Source organism: Microcebus murinus, chromosome 20 (assembly GCF_040939455.1).
Source record: "Microcebus murinus isolate Inina chromosome 20, M.murinus_Inina_mat1.0, whole genome shotgun sequence".
Lineage (NCBI taxonomy): Eukaryota > Metazoa > Chordata > Mammalia > Primates > Cheirogaleidae > Microcebus > Microcebus murinus.
The window spans coordinates 2,691,669-2,713,671 of record NC_134123.1 but is presented as its reverse complement, the minus strand read 5'-3'; the positions used below and the strand labels follow the sequence as shown (position 1 = coordinate 2,713,671).

General features: G+C 33.7%; 1 protein-coding gene across 6 annotated transcripts in view; it reads right to left on the bottom strand.

Annotated features, from left to right (window-relative positions):
* PHKB (phosphorylase kinase regulatory subunit beta) overlaps positions 1–22,003 on the bottom strand; it is a 211,332-nt gene that overhangs the window by 175,141 nt on the left and 14,188 nt on the right. For all 6 annotated transcript variants that reach the window (XM_075995604.1, XM_075995605.1, XM_012773843.2 and 3 more), the window contains 3 exons: positions 8,073–8,162; positions 5,735–5,873; positions 2,462–2,561 (listed from right to left, as the gene is read on the bottom strand). In XM_075995604.1, the coding sequence (XP_075851719.1) occupies positions 2,462–2,561; positions 5,735–5,873; positions 8,073–8,162 (329 nt within the window). The remainder of the gene's footprint in view (positions 1–2,461; positions 2,562–5,734; positions 5,874–8,072; positions 8,163–22,003) is intronic.

Below are 22,003 nucleotides of genomic sequence, written 5' to 3'. Positions count from 1 at the left end.
AGCTCCTTACATGCAACTGTGTAATGTGGGTTATAGTAATATTTCCTTTCCTACTCTAAAAGATTATAGGGATAGATTATAACAATGAAAATGCTTTAAAATTTATAAAGCATCTTTTACTCATAAGAATATCAAAATCTAGCATTTTCTGGTATGCATGAATACTCAATGTGATCCACACATTCTTACAACTCACATTTATTTTAATGGTCTGCCATCAGGGCTATACAAGGAAAGACATGCTAGTCATTTGTAATTTAAGGAATTTAAGGCAGCTTAAGTCACACTCAAACTGTATTTAAAAGAAAACATAATTGTACTTAGAAAAGACCACTAACAATTAATCATGCCATAAAGAAAAAACCTTAAGTTATTATATTATGTCATTGCCTTCCTTCTGATAAATAATTCTAATTTAAGCCTGTCAGCTTGCTTAGCAAACTCATGAAATTCATGGTTCTCCCAATGTTTCCCGGAGAGAAAAGTTGAATTCATAAAGACATTAGGCATTCATGAAATGATACATGTGAAATAAACAGTAACATCTCACACTTACGAAAAAATTAATCACAATTTCATCAATATAACATGACATACTAGTTTAATTCCAGAATGTCATACTATTTTATTTCAAGCATCTGAAAAAACCTTTACAATCATGATTTGCAAAGTTAAATCTTAGTAGATAAATTATAGGTTTTTCATACATCTCTATTAGCTTATAAATAAATTTACTTTTTCTGCCAAATAGCATTTTCTTGCTGTTATATTCTGGTGGCAGAATATAAATGATTTTATTAAAAGTTCTGACTTCAAATACAGGTCTTAAGGAGAAGATTTGCTATCATAATTTTATTTACTTATTTATTTATTTTCTATCACAGGAAGGCTGATGAAGCTATCATATTTTTTTAATTGTTTTCAAACATAAATTAAAACATATTTATATGAAAAAATACAAAATATTAAGTGATCAAAATTGCCCACATAGTTACTGGTGTGCATCTTTGCTAAAATGTGGAAATAGGAAACATATCTGAAGCATGTGGTCTAGACAGGAGAGGGAATAATACTAATGGTAACAACAATAAATATTTACCATAGGCTCACCTGGTACCAGCCCCTGTGCTAGCTGCTTCTGTGTATTATTTCTCAATCCTCACAAGAGCCCCATGAGGGAGGTTCTGTGAATACTCAAATTTCACAGATGAAAAAAGTTAAGGTACATGAAAGTTAAATAATTTGCCCAACAGCACACAGCTGGTAACAGACTAGAAACCAGTGCATTAGTTTATGCTGGTTATCCACAAAAGAGTTAAATATAGTAGGCCTGAGACAGCTAACCTTAGAAAAAACTGCTTGTAAGATTGGCCCTGGGCTGGTAAGTAGAAACTTGGATTTTGGGGAGGTTTCCACCATCCCCTCATAAGAGTGGCTCACTATATCTAAACTGATTAAATAAATAATGTGGTTTATACTAAACAATTGGTTTCCCTCTGGAAGTCTGGAATTTTGGGAAGTGCTAGACAGAAGGTATCTATATGACCAGCCACCAATAAAAATCTAGGACAATAAAAACCTTGAGCTTCTAATGAGCTTCCCTGGTAGACATTTTATATGTGTGATCATAATTAGTTGCTGGGGAAATAAAGTGCATTTCTGTGACATCACTGGGAAAGGACTCTTGGAAGTTGGCACTTGGTTTCCTCCATCCTGTTCCTCATACACTTTTTCCCTTTGCTGATTCTGCTCTGTTTCCTTTCACTGTAATAAACTATGACTATGACTATATGCTGAGTCATATGAATTTCCCAGTGAATCATCAAACCTGCGGGTGGTCTTAGGGACACACTGATGTGTATATGTGGACACTTACTATATTAGGACCTGGGGACACATAGATGTAGGTAAGCAGAAGGAATTGCACATTATATTTGTATAGAGCTTTACAGTTTTAAAAGTGTTATATATATTATTTTCTTTAATTTCCACATAACCCTGTAAAGCTTAGCTCCTTTGCAGGCAAATGAAGTATTATTTTTTTTAAATTTCCCCTAAGCCAGAGCAATTCACATGTCCAAAAGTAATTTGGACAAGTATTTTAAGTAATATAATATTGGTTACAATTGTGGATATTTGTGAGGTTTCTGAGAAACTGAGTCTTTATCAAACACCAGGTGTGAAACACAAACACCAGGTGTGAAACACGCCAGGTATGAAACACAAACAAATCCAAGTTTAAATAACAATTCTCAATCACCTCTTGCTTAAATTATTCCTTCAATTTTAGAATTTCAAAACCCTGGGCAAGGAAGGCTGAGGCTATTTTCACCTATCTAGACTGCCCTAGGATGTTGCTTTACCTTTTTAAAGTACATTCCAGAAGATGCTATTGCCGTACTAGTTAAATTAATCCTTCAGAATGATGTGAAAATTCCAGTCCATACCACAGTGTTTTTACCTTATCGGCCTGACGCATATAGCAGTAGAGAATTCCTCTCATACATTTTATAGCTGAGTGCTCCAGCTCATGGGTTCTTCCCTTGTCATCATCAATGCGCCTGTGTGAGAAAGATAACTCATGAAACAAATTGGAAATGCATTTGAAAAGGAAGCAGAGCTTTTGATAATTAAGTATTTAACTATCTGGCTAATCCTGTGTTCTGGTGATGTTTACTAATTCTGTCACAGTGAAACTCCATTTTCCCAGCAGAAGTAGAAATGTAGCAGTAAAAAAAAAATTCTATGATGAAACTTGTGTATATTTTTCCTTCTCCTTCTTTTAAGGAAGAAAGCCTTTTTATTTTTAAATGCTTTAAAAATAGTATACAATTATTTTCTACAATGACTTGGCTAAAACTTTAAAGGATATTCCTATATTGGAAAAAAAAAATCTACCAACAGATTTCTTAAACTCACTGTTATGGAGTATAGGCAATTTTTATTGCCTGTCCCCTTAGGTTATGCAACGGTCACTTGGGGTTAGGGTAACACAGGTTAAGATAGGCACCTGTCTTCTTTGCTGTACCATGTTTTTAATATTGCCGGGGCCAGCACTCTTGTCACAGTCAAGAATGCCTTCAATTAAATACACATCCAGGATGGTACATGATGTATTTTGGCATAAAAGTTTATACTCTCAGGCTTTCATTTAAAATCAATTGATCATAGTTTACATTGCTTACTTTTAAAAATAAAGAAGAGCTAAAATCTAACTTTTAAACTAGGTTAAGATGTTCTTTTTGTCCATAAGTTGCTCTTTATTACAGTTCAGTAACTTTCAAAAGGCGGATGACAGTTACTCACTACTGCAAAATAAAAGTGACTTATTCATTGTCTCACTTAATTTTAACTAAAGTATCTGGCAATCATTCTCACTTGATAGAAAGTATCACCTGTCTCCTTAAAAAGTATACTACAATGATCTCTTGCTTTAATCACAGATGTCATATAACACTCAATACTGGAAAGAATGATTATGATTTGGACATAATATGGTTAATGTCAGTAAAAAATAAGTTATTTATCATTAGCACATCATTCCTTCTTTCTCATGGTGGCACTGTGGTAAAACTAGCATAAATTTGATCTATACATCAGTATTTCCCCCCTGAAGTCAGAAGCATCTTAATAGAGGCAAATTCTACATAAGATATTGTGCCCAGTAAAGTAAGGACTATAAAGTCTCTATCAGATGTTTGCAGTCTTGAGAAAAGGTTAATGTCTGACTTTTGCTCATATGCTTGCCACCTGTGCATTTGTATTTGTTAAAGCAAATTTCCATCATTTTATTTAGAAAAATTTCAAATCTACAAAAAAGCTAAAAAGATGCTACAATGAATAAACCTTTTACTATTCATCTAGATTCACCAACTGTTAACATTAGCTTGCATTCTCTAAGTTTTTTCTTCACTGTTTAAAAGTAAGGTACAGGTGGGGCACGGTGGCTCATGCCTGTAATCCTAGCACTCTGGGAGGCTGAGGAGCAGGATTGCTCAAGCTCAGGAGTTTGAGACCAGCCTGAGGAAGAGCAAGACCCCATCTCTACCAAAAAAATAGAAAGAAATTAGCTGAACAACTAAAAATATATAGAAAAAATTAGCCAGGCGTCATAGCACACACCTGTGGTCCCAGCTGAGGCAGTAGGATCACTTGAGCCCAGGAGTTGGAGGTTGCTGTGAGCTAGGCTGATGCCACAGCACTCTAGCTCAGGCAACAGAGTGAGACTCTGTCTCAATCAATCAATCAATCAATCAATCAATCAATAAATGTAAGCTACAAACATCATGATCCTTTACTGCTACACACTTCAGAAATAGCTCTAAAAACAAAGAGATTCTCCTATATAACCATAATATCATTATTGCATCTACAGAATTTAATACTGGTACTGTATTATCTAATATATGGTCTAGACTCAAATTTATCAAATTATCCCCAAAATGTACTTTATAGTGTTTTTTAATGCATGACCAATTAAGAATTATGCATTGCATTTGACTGTCACATTTCTTTAGTCTGTCTTATATATCCATTTCCATACTTATTTTCTAATCTTCTGTGATACCTACTTTTTAAAGAATCCAGGCAAGTTGTCTTATAATAAGCTATAACATAGCTTTGTCTGATTGTTTATTCATGTGTAGACTCAAGTTAGATATTTTGGTAAAATGTTAGCACAGATGAGGTGTACTTCCCATTATGTCAAATCAGGAGGGGCAACTAATGTCAGTCTGTCAATTACTGGCTTAACCAGTTGGTTAAGGTGTTATCAATGTTTCCTATACTCCTAAAATCAGTAGCAGTTTTACATTTAATAAAGCTATATTGGACTTACATAAAATATGTAAGTCAGGAATGCTTTTAGTGACATTATCACTCAAGGGTGCTAAAGACGACTGCTTCATATTATCTCAGTATTTGATTTTCATTTTAAAATTCAACACATCTCAGTGAATTAAAACAGATGAATCATGTTCATGTGGAAGACACAATTTTTAAACCAGAAATACACACACAGGTCACTTTCAGAAAGTTAATATTCAAAAACTAAATCTTAAAAATTTTAAATATGGTTAAAATGTGTTACTACTGACTATGCATCAGGATTCACATTAGATGCTTTCTATGTATAATGAAATAAATTAAGTAAAGAGAAATTCTGTATTGTGAAAAAAAATTTTTTTTTTACTTTATAAAATAATTATTTGACTTACAACCAAATTCAATAACAGATACCTCAATGAAGAAAAGTGGGAAAACCAAGAAACTGGAAAAAAAAAAAAAAGGAGTCTTGGCCCTGACTCTCATTCACTAGTTGTATAATTTTGAAGAAATCTGTAAAGTACTCTGGACTCTAATTTTATCATCAGCACAATTCAATCACCATCAATTTCTTCTATTCTTGAAACCAATCAACTCAATGAGAATGGTTGGTAGTTAATTCTATCAAAGATCAATGCCTATTTAGAAACTTAGAGACAAAAAATTTTGGAGACAAAGTCATAAAATGTTAGAACTTGTTCTCATGTAATCCTTAGAACAGGAAAGGGTTTAGAGGCCTAACAAGGGACATGAGCAGCCACAGGTCACACAGTAAGTCAGCAGCTGAGCTGAAAGAGTTTGTCTTTCTCTTCTCAGTTTCTCAGTTTCTCAGTCTTCTCAGTTTGTCTTGGTCCCACAAAACCTTATTAGCTAGACTTGGAGCTAACCAGGAGAACACACACCAGCTCACCTGTATGCAAGAGCCAAAGCCCAGGCCCCAGCAGCACAGTATAAGCTGTCCTGGATCTTGGCCTTCTGATCACCACCACATGTTTTAGTGGGAAAGAGACCCGTGGTTGGACTTTGATACAGGAGCAATGTTGACTTGACTGCAAATGAAGATGAGATAGAAAGGAATCACACAGCTAGCCACTTCCCTTGGGCAGAATGTCTTAATCCTCTTTGGTTTCCTCACCCCACTTCTGAAAATAATGTTTCTGAATTTAGCTATAGTAATAAACTTTTCAAGACATGCAAATAACTTCATGTCACTCCAGCCTAAGTGGAAATCCATCCCTGTATGAAGGAGTTTTTTCTAGTTTTCAGGAAGAGACTCAGCTAATTAGGACTTAAAAAGACATTAGCACCTCCTAGTTAATGTCAATACATGTTATAGGTCTTAGTAGGAAAACATCAGGTATAGGGGGAAAAAAGGATCAACCAAAAACCTGAGCATAATAATTTTAAAAAGTGAGTTCAATAGGGAAACTTAAAGCAAATGTACAACAAAGAGTATAGTTGCTAAATCATAAAGTCAACTCAACTGCTATGAGTAAAGTAAATTATCAACATCTTGGGAAGGATGAGGGTACATCACAGAACAGACCAAAACCCTGCGTCTCACTGACGACTGATTTGTGCCTGCTTTGCAGAGGAATATGCAGTGTTCATTTTACTTATAATATTGTGCATGTTAGGGGTATGTTTACCATTTCAAACTGAATCCCATCCTCATATAACACAAAAATAATAGCAAGTAAATTGTGAACATTTTACTTAAATAAAAGTCAAATATTGTTTTATCTTATTTATTATTTTATTATCTATGAAAGAGTCTTAAAATAGGTAAACAAACACACTAAAATTAGATTTCCTAAAAGCTATTTTATTCCTAACTATAAATAGATGAGTAATGTTTTTTTCACAGAATACATTAAATTAATCTAATCTAGATCGGCATACTTTGTTGGCATACATGTTGACTACTTTTTAGAACAGTTTTTCAAAAGTAAAAAACACTCTGGTCCTTCACATAGATTAAAAGATTAAGATTTCTATTTCTTTTTCTCAGACTAAAATGATCTTATCATGATCATTTCTTTCAGAATACTAGGCTATTTATTATTCCCAGTATAAAAAATTGGTCCTCATAGTCCAAAATAAGCAATTGACATTTCTTTTAAAAATGTAGTTAGTCCTCCTTAGTTATTGCTACAAAGATAATAAAAAGGGCAACATAAGAATGTATGCTAGAATCTTGACCAAAATAAATTGAAGTTTTACATGAGGTTGCAATAGACAAACGAATCCATATCTTAGGGAGAGACAAATCAAATTTTGTTATTTGCCACACTAGAATAAGCAATGGCACAGGAAAAACACTGAAAAAAAAATTAATAAGCATTCCAATATTTGTTCTGATGAACAAAGAGGAGTCCCATTCACAGATATCTCAAAGTTGCTTACTCACATTGTAAAACAAAATTTGCCAGGCTGAGTCAGGAAACACAAAACAAACAAAAAACTGGGAACATGATAAGAATAATAATAACCTGAGATTACCTCGTACAGCTCAATGAATTAGAAACGGACACAAAAGGTTCAGCACTACCTGGGAACTATATATAGGTAAATGAGCAAGTTAATACTTATGTGAAATATTTGTGTATTAATCAAAAAACATCCTCAAAATTTCAAACCTGGTAATGTTTAGGAAGGTTCAAAAACCACAGAAGCGGCCAGGTGTGGAGGTTCATGCCTGTAATCCCAGCACTTTGGGAGGCCAAGGCAAGAGGATCACTTTATGCCAGGAGTTCCACACCAACCTGGGCACTAGAGTGAGACCCTGTCTGTACCAAAAATAAAAAAAATAGCTGGGTGTAGTGGCATGTGCCTGTAACCCTAGCTATTTGGAAGGCTGGGGCAAGAGGATCACCTGAGCTCAGCAGTTCGCGGTTACAGTGAGCTATGATTGTGCCACTGCTCTCCAGCCTAGGTGACAGAGTGAAACCTTGTCTCAAAAAAATAAATGAATAAAAATTTTAAAAAATATGAAAAACACACACATGCACAGAGAAGATAATGGTGACAGTTTTAAAATTATTCAAGGGCCAGATATGACCTGCCAGATTCCTTTTATTGTCCTAGTATCATGTGTGATTGGAATATGTAGCTGCCCAAGTGCTGAAACCACCCCAACATCCAAATGATAAAACAATATCATCTATATAATGTAAACAATATAACTAGGGCAGAGTAAATACTAATCATAGCTATCTAAGGACTTGTTTTCCTCAGATTTTGCTTACCAATTCTGTAATAATGATCCAATTTATCCCATAGAGTTTCATTATCAGGTCTTGGAAGATTAATGCTTTTAAGAGGTTCATAAACTGAGCCTAAAAGAAAAATGAAAAACTATAAAATTCAGTCATTTTTACTACGATAAACAAAGAAAAATTCTAAACAAATGAAAAACACTACTTAATAATCTAATTTTCATTTTTATACGTGAACTACCATACTTCATTACTGGAAAAACTTTTGTGGAGGGAAGGAATGAGAAGAAAGGACCCTTGACAATAAGCATAGAAGACCTCTGAATGGCCTGGGATATTCCCACCCTTATCCCAGCCACTCAATTCAACTCAGTCATGTGTATCCTGGTCTGAACAACTCAACTATCACCAATACTCATGTAGTAGTCACCAGCTCAGTAATTTCTAATTATTAAGAAATATATCTAATTATGTGCCCCCAAATCCAAACCTTATTCCTTATGCTGATGTTTCATAGGGCAATTTTCTTTCAAACAATAATACCCCAAAAACCTCAAGTAAAGAAGATAATGCTCACATACTCCAAAGCCATCCACTCTACAAACATCTAGCTGGGTTTCATGCTGAAATTCTTAAGCCTCTACTTTCTTATAGATAATACTCTTACTATCTGGACTAACAGCAGAGATCATTTCTACTTCTCAGCCATGAAAACTACTCCAAGGTGTTAGCAGAGGACATTGCTCAAAAGCTACAGAACACACAATCATCATGATAATTTGCCACAAAATGGATACAGAAAATTGTTCACTTGACTAGTGCACTTTCTCAACTGCTGATTGAAAGAAAGACATCTGAACCTCCAGCCATCCAACTAAGTACTGTCTCTCATTCTTGTTAAAAGCACTCAGAAATGACAAACATCTGAAGGTCACAATTAAACCACCTCTGGATTCAGGTAATGCATACCATATAGCCTAACAACACAGCACAAAAACAAACCTATAATTTACTTATGGGGGGAAATCATGTTGGATGCATTAAGATTCTGTTTTTAAAGAAAATTAAAGTATTCATGCTTATAAAATTGCCAGGTCTGTAATGCTAGTTTAAAGCTAGGTTATTGGGAAGCCCTTTATGTTTAGGCAGATACTAAACATTATGAAGTAAGGAAAGGACCTATACAGTCAGGCAATGGTCCCATTACCTTCTATTGGAAATAGAGATGATTTGTGGATAAACACAGGTTACAGGAAATAACCTGCTCTGAGTGAAGAGATTTTCTAAAAAAGAATCTTCACAATGGCATCCACTGGAATGGCTCCACAGTGAAGAACAAAAAGACCTATCAACATACAGGAGACCATAAGGACTCCTTGCGTCCTCCTCCCGACCATGCCCTTTGCTTTCCTGCATGCAATTAGGCCTGGGCAGGTATAAGCACATGAGTAGGCTGGCAATTGGGAAGGAAAAATATGGCCACTGTTAGTACATAAGTTACTAAGCTCTGGGAGTCTACACAATTCCAGTGAAACTAATCTACTAAGAAAGAAAATAAAATCACATGTTATACAAATAATCACAAGTTACAAATTGTGTGTATGTATATATAAAGATTAAGAGGGACACCTTTGCTGGGGCAGAAAGTGATATTTCTATTTTTATTTAAGTCTCTATTAGCAGCATTAGTATTTTACTTTATATGCAAAAAATAAAATCACCAAAAGTTGATTATATATATCCATTATAATTAGGTAAGTAATACATGTGCATATGGATAAAGGTAGAATATGTAAAACTGAAATCACGCTGTATTACACTGGTAGATGACTTGATTTTGAACGAGTATTTTAATGATATATCATGGTTTTATATTTTAACATATTTATCTTTAAAAGTGCTATTACATTTAAGACTAAATAAACAAATGATTCTGTCATCTAATTTTTCTCAAAAAAATCACCAATGGAGTTTTATTAGAAGCAACAACAAAAAAAGGGAAATCAGACTTCAAGAAAATAAATATCTTATTCAATAACAGATAGAAGATGTTCAAAGCATAGCCGAAAAACAAAAGAGTAAAATCATTTAATTCAGTAAGAGTCAATATTTTTTATACCTTCCTGTATCTTCCAAGAAAACCCATGGTAAGTTAAGAATAGCTTATTTAGATAAATGTTAACATTTTAGGGATCACCATTGTATTGCTTCTAAAGTAACTATATAAAATTAAACAAATCATTTATGGTGAATAGTATCATAAATATGAAGTAAAAGGAAAAGTATTCAATGGTAACATTTTAAACAAAAATTAGACATCTGAAAAGCATCATTACAAATAAAAATGTGGAAGAAAAGGCAATTAATGGGACATGAATTCTCAAAGAAAATTTAAAAAATGCAAAACAGAAAAATCTAAGAAATAGAGTTCAAATTGAAATGAATTTTTAAAATATAAATTTTTCCTTTCTATGCTTTTCCTATTTGAATTATGTTTATATCCAGGCATCACAAAGTAACATAAAACTTAGCAGCTATCAAGTTTATAAAATGAGTTTAAATAAGTCAATTTGATTTTTTTAACAGTTAATTTTCTTCACACTAGAAAAATACAATTTTCATTCCAGGATAGGCTGTCAAGGCATATTCTGACAAAGAGCAATATAAAAGAACAATGGGCAGACATTTTTACTTGAAGAGGAATATTACACCTTTATCAAACAGTAGGAAGGGGCTATTTACTAACAAGAGGATTAAAGCAGTTTCCTAAGATATTTCACTGAACCCAAAACAATATTAATAAAGAATGTAAACAGAGGTATATACTTTCTGAATTTTGCACTACAAAAAAACCAAGGAGTTTGTCAAGTATTATGCAGTAGCTCATAAGAAATCACAAATAACATTAGTAATTAAAATAGCAACCATTATAAGAATAAAAATGATTTTTAAAGAGGAAATTCCAGGTGGAAAACTGATCAGCAAACCACTACAATAGCAATAGTCTATTATTTTGGAATATGACTCTTCATTATCTGATTCAAAGCTCTTTAATACATAATAAAAATGTTATTCATCAAGACTTTGACAATCCCTAAAGCAGCTTTATCATTTCTCCATATATAGTAATAGGCTGAGATAAATACCATTGTTTATTCACTCAATTAATATGTAAAGTGTACACATAAGACTCTGGACCATACACCTAGCAGCATACCAAGGCTGAAAGTTTAGGTATGAAGGACAACATAAGGTTTTGAATAAGAAAGATACAAAGAAGAGAGTGGTGGAGTATCTTTGAATACAAAAGACAGGAAAACTCCGTCCTCCTGTGGGGCTCAAAGAACAGGGAATATCTGTATTGCAATCTCTGAAAATAATAGCAATTTCAAGTGATGAGTTTCCATATAAACATGAAGCAGCAATTAAAATCCAAAAGAGCAAGAAATTATAAACATAAACATACTTAATGCTCAGAGTTGTAAATATAGGAAAATGTACATGACTCAACAAATGAGATACTAAATTTTTTTTGAAGTGATACACATGAAAAGGTTTAGAATGTGAAGACAGTATACCACTAACAGGATAAATTTTATTTAAAAACTGAGTCAAGGCCAGGTATGGTGGCTCTTGTCTGTAATCCCTGGACTTTGGGAGGCCGAGGGAGAAAGCATTGCTTGAGGCTGGGAGGTTAAGACCAGCCTGTGCAAAGCTAGACCCCCATCTCTACAAAAAATTAAAAAAAAAAAAATAGCCAAGTGTAGCAGCAGGTGCCTGTGGTCCCAGCTATTCAGGAGTCTTAAAGGGGAGGTTGGTTTGAGCCCAGGAGTTCAAGGCTGCAGTGAGCTACCATCAAGCCACTTGATCACTCCAGCCTGGGCAACCAGAACAAGAGATCCTGTCTCAGAAAACAAACAAACAAACAAATAAAAAAAACACTATAAACACTGACTCAAGTTTGTTCATTCAGAAGATAGAGAGTTTTATCATAAATCTAAATCCTTAAAAAGGCCTACAGAATTCTGATTTTCTTATATGCATAAATGAGGAGAGAGTCTATAATTGCCTGCTTTATAAAAATGGGATCATAACATAGAGCCATCCTTGCATCTTGCTCCTCTTATTTAACAACATACATGGAAATCACTCCAAGGCAATGGTTCTAATAGCTACTTTATATTAGTATAGATATAGTACAACTTATTCAACTATTCTCCCATCAGTGGGTATATAATTTCTCTGTTCTTGCCATCATAAACAATACTGTGAAAACATCCTTATATTCAGATATAGACAGCAGTGTGCTGAAGCCAACTAGTACCAGCTGGAGAGAGTCCCATGGTTAAATTTTCAGGAATTATGGGAGCTGGTTGTATAACATTCACTATCAAAAATTAAATTTTGTATACTTAAAAGTAAATAATCATTAAAAACAAAGGCAATAAATACTGTAAAATTCATCAATTCCTAATTATTTTACTACATTATACTATTATATATGCACTTGAATTTAGTTTCACCTATATAGACATTAGATTATATATACCATATAATAGCATGTTACTACACATGCCTTCCCAATTCTGCAGTCAGTGATATCATGGAGAATTGAGTAGTTGCAACAAAAACCATATGGTCTGCAAATCCTCAGATATTTACTATCTGGCCTTTTATAGAAAAAGTTTTCCCACCCCTGGTCTAAATTTGCAGAAGCAGTATTGAATTAAATAAGTGTAATTTTTTCAAAATAATGGCAAATTGCATTTTTAAAAGGCTAAAACAATTCATATTAGTACCAGAAATTTAAGTGTTCCAATCTTTTAAAAGTTTTTTTAATCTGACACAAGTAGTATTTCACTTTTACCTGATTTTCTTTTCCATACTATTAGTGAGCTTGAGAATCTTTTCAAATTGGCTGTTTGGATTTGCTCTTCTGTGAACTGTCTATATTCTTTTGCAATTAGCAATTGCTTTATTAAGTCTTTTTGCTATCCATTTCTAAAAGCTCTTTGTATATATTTACTAAATATCTAATAACTTCTATTATAAATATTTTCCCCCGAGCTTTCATTAGTATATCAATGTTATAAAAAATTCTAAGAGTCAAATACATTTACCTTTTCTCATTTGGTTCCAGTTTTCCTAAGATGGTTTTTGACAACCCATAGAGTATATGTATAGTCACCTCAAATTTCTGCTAAGTTTTTTATTATGTAAAAAAATGAAATTTTGCATTTAGGTATTATCTATTGGGAATGTGCTTTCTAAACCACTCTTAAAGTAAGTAGTGTATTCCATAATTTTTAAAAGGATCACACTTTCAATTTTTTGTTACAAAATATTGAATAGAAAAATTCATTTATTGTAAAAGTCATGGCAGAGAATAAGTTATGGGATTCAAACAGACCATTTCCTCTTGAAATAATAAAAAAATTTTCAAAAGCTGTGTAAAAACTAATACTGTAGCATTTTCTCACAGATATAATATTTTTGGGTAAGATTTCAAACCTATCACAGGCATATAATGTTTACAAATAGCTGATAAAATAGTCAGAGCCTTATGTATAGTTTCATTAATGTCTGTAAAAATCTTCATTGCCTAAAACAACATATATTGATTTATTTAAAAAAATGTTATACGGCACTCAATACTGGATATTGACACTTAAAGTTGAAACACAGGCAGCTACTTCCATATTTCTTTGGGTCTTTGATTCTAGCAAAAACCAAAAATACACAAAATTTGTGAAAGATTCTTAGCCCAAGGAAAGAATCAATCAGTATCTATCATTTGCATTTTATTGATTCTCCAACTTTGTGAACTGTGCAAGTTGAAGTTCAACAGTTATTGAACTGATTGCAACTTTAGACTATTCTGCTGCCTTAACTATAATGAACAGTTAATATTACAGATACAAGACATATTAAGAGTTGTGATTTTTCAGAGTCAAGAACAAGTCTCTGAAAGCTTGAGGAGTGTAGTTTTTGAAGACTCTTAAGTGCACAAGTCAATAGTCTAAGAAGAAAGAATGTAGAAAGAAGCAGTGAATAATAAAAATCCCTGGGCTAAAATGTCCCCCAAGATAATCAAGAACTAAGCAGAATCTGAAGATCTTTTATTATAAAGGGTCAAACATTCCCAGAGTTTCATGAAGTTTATATATCCCCTGTATGCACATATACACACAGAAGGTAAAGAGGGTAGGAAGAATGCAGACCTGGTAGGCATGAGAGAATAAAGAAATAGGTTTGTATATGAACATGCAAAATATAAGCAAAGCACATCTGTGGTTTATCAGTAAATTATTAAAATGTTAATTTTTGAGCTGCCAAGATAATAAAGGTTCCCAGAGGATAATAATCTATATGTTTACCCTATGATTCTTCTATATAAGTACAATGTATTTTCCAGCAACTTTGAAATTTAAATTCAACTTCAGATGATATTTTTTTCATTTTAAAATCCCTTTTACTCCTCCACTGACACAAACTAGGATGCTACTAGAGAAAAGACAAGTTACTCCAATACATTCCCAATTTTGTTGCCCTAATGCTGGCATAACAGAGGTTCTCAGTAAATAGTCACTAAATTGAACTGAGTGATCCACATGATTGCGGGAGGTCTTCTTGAATTCCCATAGGCAGAGTTCATTGTTCTGTCTTCTGCATTCCTATAGCACTTAGCAAAGACCTTAATGACAGCTCTTCCTTATCACAATACATTTCGTTTCACTATTTGATGAATGTGTTATATCCCATACTACATTGGAAGCTGATCAATAATAGTACATAACAATATCTAGTACATGGTAGATAGTAGTAAATGTTTGGTAGGAAAGAAGGGAAAGAAGGAGAGAAGCTGACAAAAACTGTTTCAGGGGAATTTTTTTCCTTTTTTTAAAAATATTTTTATTTTTTAACCTTGTGTTGAGGACTGACTTTTCAATAGATTGTAGCGAAGAAGCTGCACTTCTATGTATGAGATCCTAACCCAGAAGCAGTGTTTCAGGAAACATTTGATGACCAGTTTACAAACATAGTCTCACAGTTCATAATTTATTCTCACCAGTTTACAAATTTATCTCCTGCTACTGCCCCTTCCACTTTCTCTGATTTAATGATGAAGTCTCACTGTCTCAGCAAGATTTCAACAATTATACAAATTGGAAAACTTACTTTCCTCACTTTAGAATAAATACATGTTAACTTTCATAGTTAAAAGATTTGAATACACTGCACATGACTCGACACTTCGAACGTCTTCAAGATCACACAGTTCTCCTGAGAAACAAAGAAACAAACGCAAACCATGCTTTACTTTTGTGTGCAGTTCCACCATGCACAGAAATGTAAAATGTTAAGGAATAAATGTGCCCTCAATACGGGAATAAATAAATGAATTATGATACCATTCAATGAAGTAATTTGAAATAGTTAAAGGAATGAAGTAGACCTATCTGTAATATCAAGAAAGACTAAAAGATAAAAAACAGTGAAGGCCGGGCGTGGTGGCTCACGCCTGTAATCCTAGCTCTCTGGGAGGCCGAGGTGGGCGGATTGCTCAAGGTCAGGAGTTCAAAACCAGCCTGAGCAAGAGTGAGACCCTGTCTCTACTATAAATAGAAAGAAATTAATTGGCCAACTAATATATATAGAAAAAATTAGCCAGGCATGGTGGTGCATGCCTGTAGTCCCAGCTACCCGGGAGGCTGAGGCAGAAGGATCACTTGAGCCCAGGAGTTTGAGGTTGCTGTGAGCTAGGCTGACGCCATGGCACTCACTCTAGCCCGGGCAACAAAGTGAGACTCTTTTTTCAAAAAAAAAAAAAAAAAAACAGTGAAAAAAAATGTAATGTCATAGAATAAGACATGTACAGCATGATCCTAGGCATTGCAAAACTAAACAACAATAACTACGTATGTATTATGTCTGTGAGTGTATATGCACAGATAACTAAAGAACCTGGAAGGATACACACATAATTGTTAAAAATGAGTGATTTTTACTCTATACATTTCTGATTGTCTAAATATTACATAAGAAGATATTCATTTACTACCTATATAATTTTTTTAAAAAGGAAAAGGAAATTTGAATCACTAAATACTATGCATTATACAAGATTGTTTATACACATTATCCCATTTTATCATTCTGACAAAGCTATGAGGTTGGTATTAAATTGAAGGACAAATAAGCTATTAAATGGCAGTCTGAATTTGAACACAGGGCTCTCTGAAGACAAATTAAATATGTGTACTTTTCCTTATACCACAAAACCTCATTAAAAAAATGCTTCACTAAGAAGAGTTAAGAGCCCTTAATCCTTACTTTCATTTTCTGCCTTAAACAGCAAACTGCTTCCAAAGTTTATGTATATGTACATGTATATGTATATGTATACATACATATACATGTATATGTATATACATGTACACTTTTACTTAATGACTCCTATTTATTATTACAGTTCATTTGAACCCCCAAGTTTTTAAGTCTATATGTTTCACCATGGTGGATAGAAAACTGGGTAAGAAACATTTTAATGTAAAATATGAAATGGCAAATATGAAATAACACTTTATAAAAAGGAAGTAAAATTTGTCTATTCAACTTATCCAAATAAGATGTGAAAAGGCCATTCCACCAGTTCCATTTTATTCTTAATAAAAAGGTATTAAGTTCTTCCAGTGACCTTTAAAGAAGGAGCACGGCCTATAAAATCTATTTAAGGATATTAAATTCAGTTGATGCCTCATGTGTTGACCTTATGAATACCAATCACTCAATTAGCTATTTCATTTTCTTTTATTTATTTATAGTCCAGTAGAGTAACTTGCCACAATATACTACGATTTTATATAATTTCTATGAGGTCAAAGCTGCATTCTAACAATTCTAATCTTTCTAAAAAGTTTTTGGAATTCCTTTTTAGGGGAAAAAAGGCATTTCAAAGTGGCACAAGTTATTCAATGTTCTCAACAGTGGTTGTTTTCTTTTTTTATTCACTGCAGTAACCCCAGTGCTAACAGTAGTGCCTGGCACATAGTGAGAGCTTAATAAATATTTATTGAACAAATGAAATAAATCATTATCCTGTGATGTCTAAATCTTGCCAAAAGTTACTTTGTAATAAGCCATGATAAATAAGGTGATGGGTCAGGGCAGATGAAGTTAAGACAGACTCACTTATCAATAATCTAATCTGTGACCATAAAGCAATTCAATTTGTTCTCTTCTACTATATTCTGTTCTTCTATTGCTTATAAAGAGGGATGTAAATGAAATCATAAAACAAGATAATTAAAAAATGATTTGAGCAATGGTAATGCTACTAGAATAAATGTATGTAGCCTTACAAGTGGATCACTTCATAAAGCATAATATTAATACTTATCTGACCATACAAGATTTTTCAAGAGAAACTCAGGGTCATTATTTTATACTTACACTACTAGTAAAAATGTTAAATTCCAAAGTTCTAAGACTTAAATGATAGAGTTTTAGTTCATTATTAATTGAATTACAAGGCAGGGGAAAGAATTTCACTATACACTATTCTTAATCTTTATAAGAAATATTTAATTGTATATGTCTTCTATTATTGTAGTGACAAAAACATGTGATATTTAGGCATTTTGTCTTGTGCCATGTGCTATTCTACACAAATCCTACAGAAATAATACTTTCAAGCCATTCAACATTTTGAAAAGTGAACCTGAACAATTTCCATTTATCATTTATATTTTGATGAAGCCTGGTCCATATTCCTATCTTAGCAAAGTTCAGCAGTATATTTAATATAAATGTTATTACTACTAATTAAAAATTGTATTAATACTACTTTGTGCAGTAAACATGAATATAGGCAGTCTTGAATGTTAATCAAAAAAAATCACAATAAACTATGAATTAGCAAAGTAGGCTAACTGGAAATAAAAATATTCATAACCAGAATAAAACTAGAAATACTTCTGAAAGACAGTGTAGAATTTGTAGGTAATGATGCTAGTTAATTTTCTTCCCATTGAAATGTAGTGAAGTTTTTAGATCACTGGCTAAGTAAAACAGGGCACAGATGGCACCTTTCCTACATTATACTTCCGAACAACCCATAGACTTTAGTGATTTACTCCTGAGAGTCTGTGATGAGAAACCGTCTTTTGCAAAGACCCACCTACAATACAACTGTAATTATATAACAATTATAACAATTATAACATAACATATATATAACAATTTATATAACACATATATAACATAACATATAACACATATATAACATAACATATATATAACAATTTATAGCACATATAACAATTGTAACAATATAATTAACTGACCAAACTTTATTGAATGGAATCCAAGCCACATATTTCACAATCCAACTTTCACTCTTTAGTGAATAAAGTTAACCCCAAGAGGGGTATTCCATTCCCCACCCACAAACCATGCTCCCCACACCCCAGTCCCCAGAATATCAATAAGCTCCTGGAGGGAGACTGTCTCAATACATAAGAGGCTATCTAAAGAACATGGATTTTGAAAACAGAACAGGACTGCAATCACAGCTATATCACTTTCAATTTTCAGGACTCAGGCTCTCTCTGAGCTAGGTCTTTTCATCTGAAAAGCAAGGAAAACTATAAAACCTCACAGGGTTGTTGTGAGACTTAAATGTTTTATTTTATTTTATTTTTTTGAGACAGGATCTTACTCTGTTGCCTGGGCTAGACTGCAGTGGCATCATCATAGTTCACTGCAACTTCCAACTCCTGGGCTCAAGTGATCCTCAGCCTCCCTCCCACATAGCTGGGAGGCATGTGCCACCACGCTGGCTAATTATTTTTTTCTTTCAATTTTTTGTAGAGACGAAGTCTCACTACATTGCCCAGGCTGGTCTCTCCTGGCCTCAAGTGATCGATCCTACTACCACAGCTTCCCAAAGTGCAAGGATTATAAGAGTGAGCCACCACACCCAGCCAAATTAAATATTTTAAGTAAAGCAACAGCATAATGCATATTAAATACTAATTGCCTTCTCTTCCCTACTTAAATTTTATTATCTACTCTAGCACTTAGGACAAAACTAGGCACAAAATGGGAAATTAAGGGATTCTAGATTAATTGGCTTTGTCAGGCTAACGTCAGAATCCTCTTGCTCAGTGAAAGAAAGGATGACCCAAATAGTGATTTTTAAGTCAGCAAATTAAATAATCAGTAATTTTTAGGAAACATAAATATAATTAAGGATAAATGTGATGTTAAAACATCCTTGGGCTGCTACAGGTAGTTCAGTGCCTATGTGTGGGAGCTGTGTAGAAAACCAAGATTATCACTTTCTCTAACAATGCAGAAGAAGGAGGATTACTTATGGCTGAAGAGGGGAAAAAGCTCCACTAAATATTAATACAGCATTGTGCTACACAGGAGTGATGCTGAAAGGTCTTTAAGCAAAATTTTATAACCAAAATGAGTATTTCTGAAGCATGACTATTAAGAACTAACCTTAATTTCACTAACAAGTCACTAACAAACTTTAAGCCTAATATCCCAGAAAAACAAGCTGTCCTTGTGAAAGACTAAGTAAACTCAAGACACTTGGGAGTAGAATAAAGTCTCTTATTAAGAAGTATAGAATAAGTATTGGGCCTCCACACTCACACTGTAATAAGGATATTAAAATGTAAATTAATCTACTTTCTAATACAAGCATTTAAAATTACAGAACTGGAATACTCTAATAGGCATTCTTTAAGTTCTAATTCATCACACAATACACTATTCAAACTATCTAGTTTGGCTTAAAATTTTTCATATCAATTCTAAGTGTAGCTTAACTTTACCATATTTTTTATGGACTATTAGTTTTTTATGCAATACAAAACTGAAAGAATGTGACTCTGGGTGAACACAGTGGCTATTAAAATTTTGCTGTACATTTATCTGCATTATAATTTAGTTATGAGGATTTTATTGTAGCAAAAAATTGAAATAAAAACTGGAGTATGACAATGGATATTTAAGATACTCAGCTTATACTATTGCAAATGAAACTAAACTATTCTGTAACATGAAACTATAATGGAAATCAGCCTTAAACTTATTAGTTTCTTGTAGTTAAACTGAAGACTATCTGCTATTTCCTCTACTTTTTAGAGAAAATTATATTCTATTACCTGAAGCACCTACCCCCATTTTGTGTTCATTTTATTAGATTGTTGAATCTTATCTTAGGATTCAAGGAATCTTATCTTAGGTATCAAGGATACCTCGGAAAAAAGAGCTACCAAAGCCAGTGTTTACTGGTATTACTCTGTTTTAAATGATAAGCTGGTGGGAGATATAAAAGATTCCACAAGGAACCCTACCTCCCACCTCCACCCCAACTCTCCACCAAGAGCCTCCACAAAGACCTTCAAGCAAATAGCACTTTAGTTTCTCAAATAAATATTTGTGGAAAAATAAATTGGACTGAGGGGACAATCAGCTTAACTTGTAGTGCTGAACAGTTACACCTATCATTTCCATTCTGTTGGCTAGGCAATTCCCTGAAAATGGAGGGTGTCATTATATCCTGAAGCAGTGCTCCCTAATGAAAGGAGGACTACATGATCCTCTGGACATAGAAGGGATGATCAAATATAATTACTGTAATCATGTACAGTAAAGAGACTAGAAAGAGATGTGACTATACAGTCATCTCCAACAGCATCTGTTGGAAAATTTAACTTATTCTATTGATTTATACAATGGCCTAAAATCAGAAGCCCTGAAATGGACTCAGCTCAGTAAAAGATCTAGGCCAGGTAAATCGAGGCTAGAAGTCAGAGGCTGGAGTAGATCAGCAAACCAGCAGATGCAGAGAACCATACCAGTGAAAGGAGGCTACACAAACAGCCATGGATCACACCCATTAACTGTGGGCTTATGCCCAGTGGGAATCAGGGATGCACATAATGACATATTTATCTAAAGACTAAGTTCCAGATTGGAATATGAGGATGCTTAATTCAGATCCTGAGATCTACATTCTAAATTACAAGACAGAGAAGAGACCAGGATATTACAAAGGACTGCTGCTCAATAGCCTATGGTCCTATAGGTAGACTTTTACTCCCCAAAGTGCAGGCTATCTACCAGTAGCACGGACCTTGCTTAGAAGCTTACTAGAATTGTAGGTTCTTGGGCCCTATCCCAGACCTGCTGCATTAGAATCTGCATTTTAAGGGGTTCCAGGGCTCTACAGAGGTTGTACTTATCTTGTAAAAAATAGAGAAGGGAGGGAAGAAGAGAGGATATAAAATGTTGAAGAAGCCAAAGATTGAAATTTAAAAGCAGCTTTGTTCTCTTAGGAAAACTAACTCTGCAACCCCTAAAAACACCATGAATCAACTAAAAAAACTTAAATATCAAGACTAATATCTTGTTTATTAAGGGTTGCCTCAGGACCCTTGCATCACTGCACTGACAAACCCAAGGCTATTGTCTCACTAACTCAACTCTGCAACCAGTTCCCCATCTCGCAAGATCTGCCTTAAAATCACCCAGACTAGGCACTAAAACCCTATAAATATTCTTTCCTAACTCATTTGACAGTCAATGATCGAGCAGAAGAAAAATATTAACAAGCATCTGATCTAAGCCCCATATTTTATGGCAGAAATTCACAACTGTCTCAAGAACGCAGAACTAGTTAAGAGCAGAACAAACATCAGAAACAAGATCTCCACACTCCATATTCAGGGGTCTAATACTTTTTAAAAAATTTACATTTTGGTCTCTTTGTACTGGACAAGGACATTACTTTACACTACTATAATTCACCAGCATTCTCAGAATATACTCTTAATAGGAGCTGTCAACATGCAACATGCTGAATATAAACATACAAATCTAATTTTAATGAAAGAGCTCAAAAAAGTAATGAATATCATAACAGCTTTATTATCAGCATC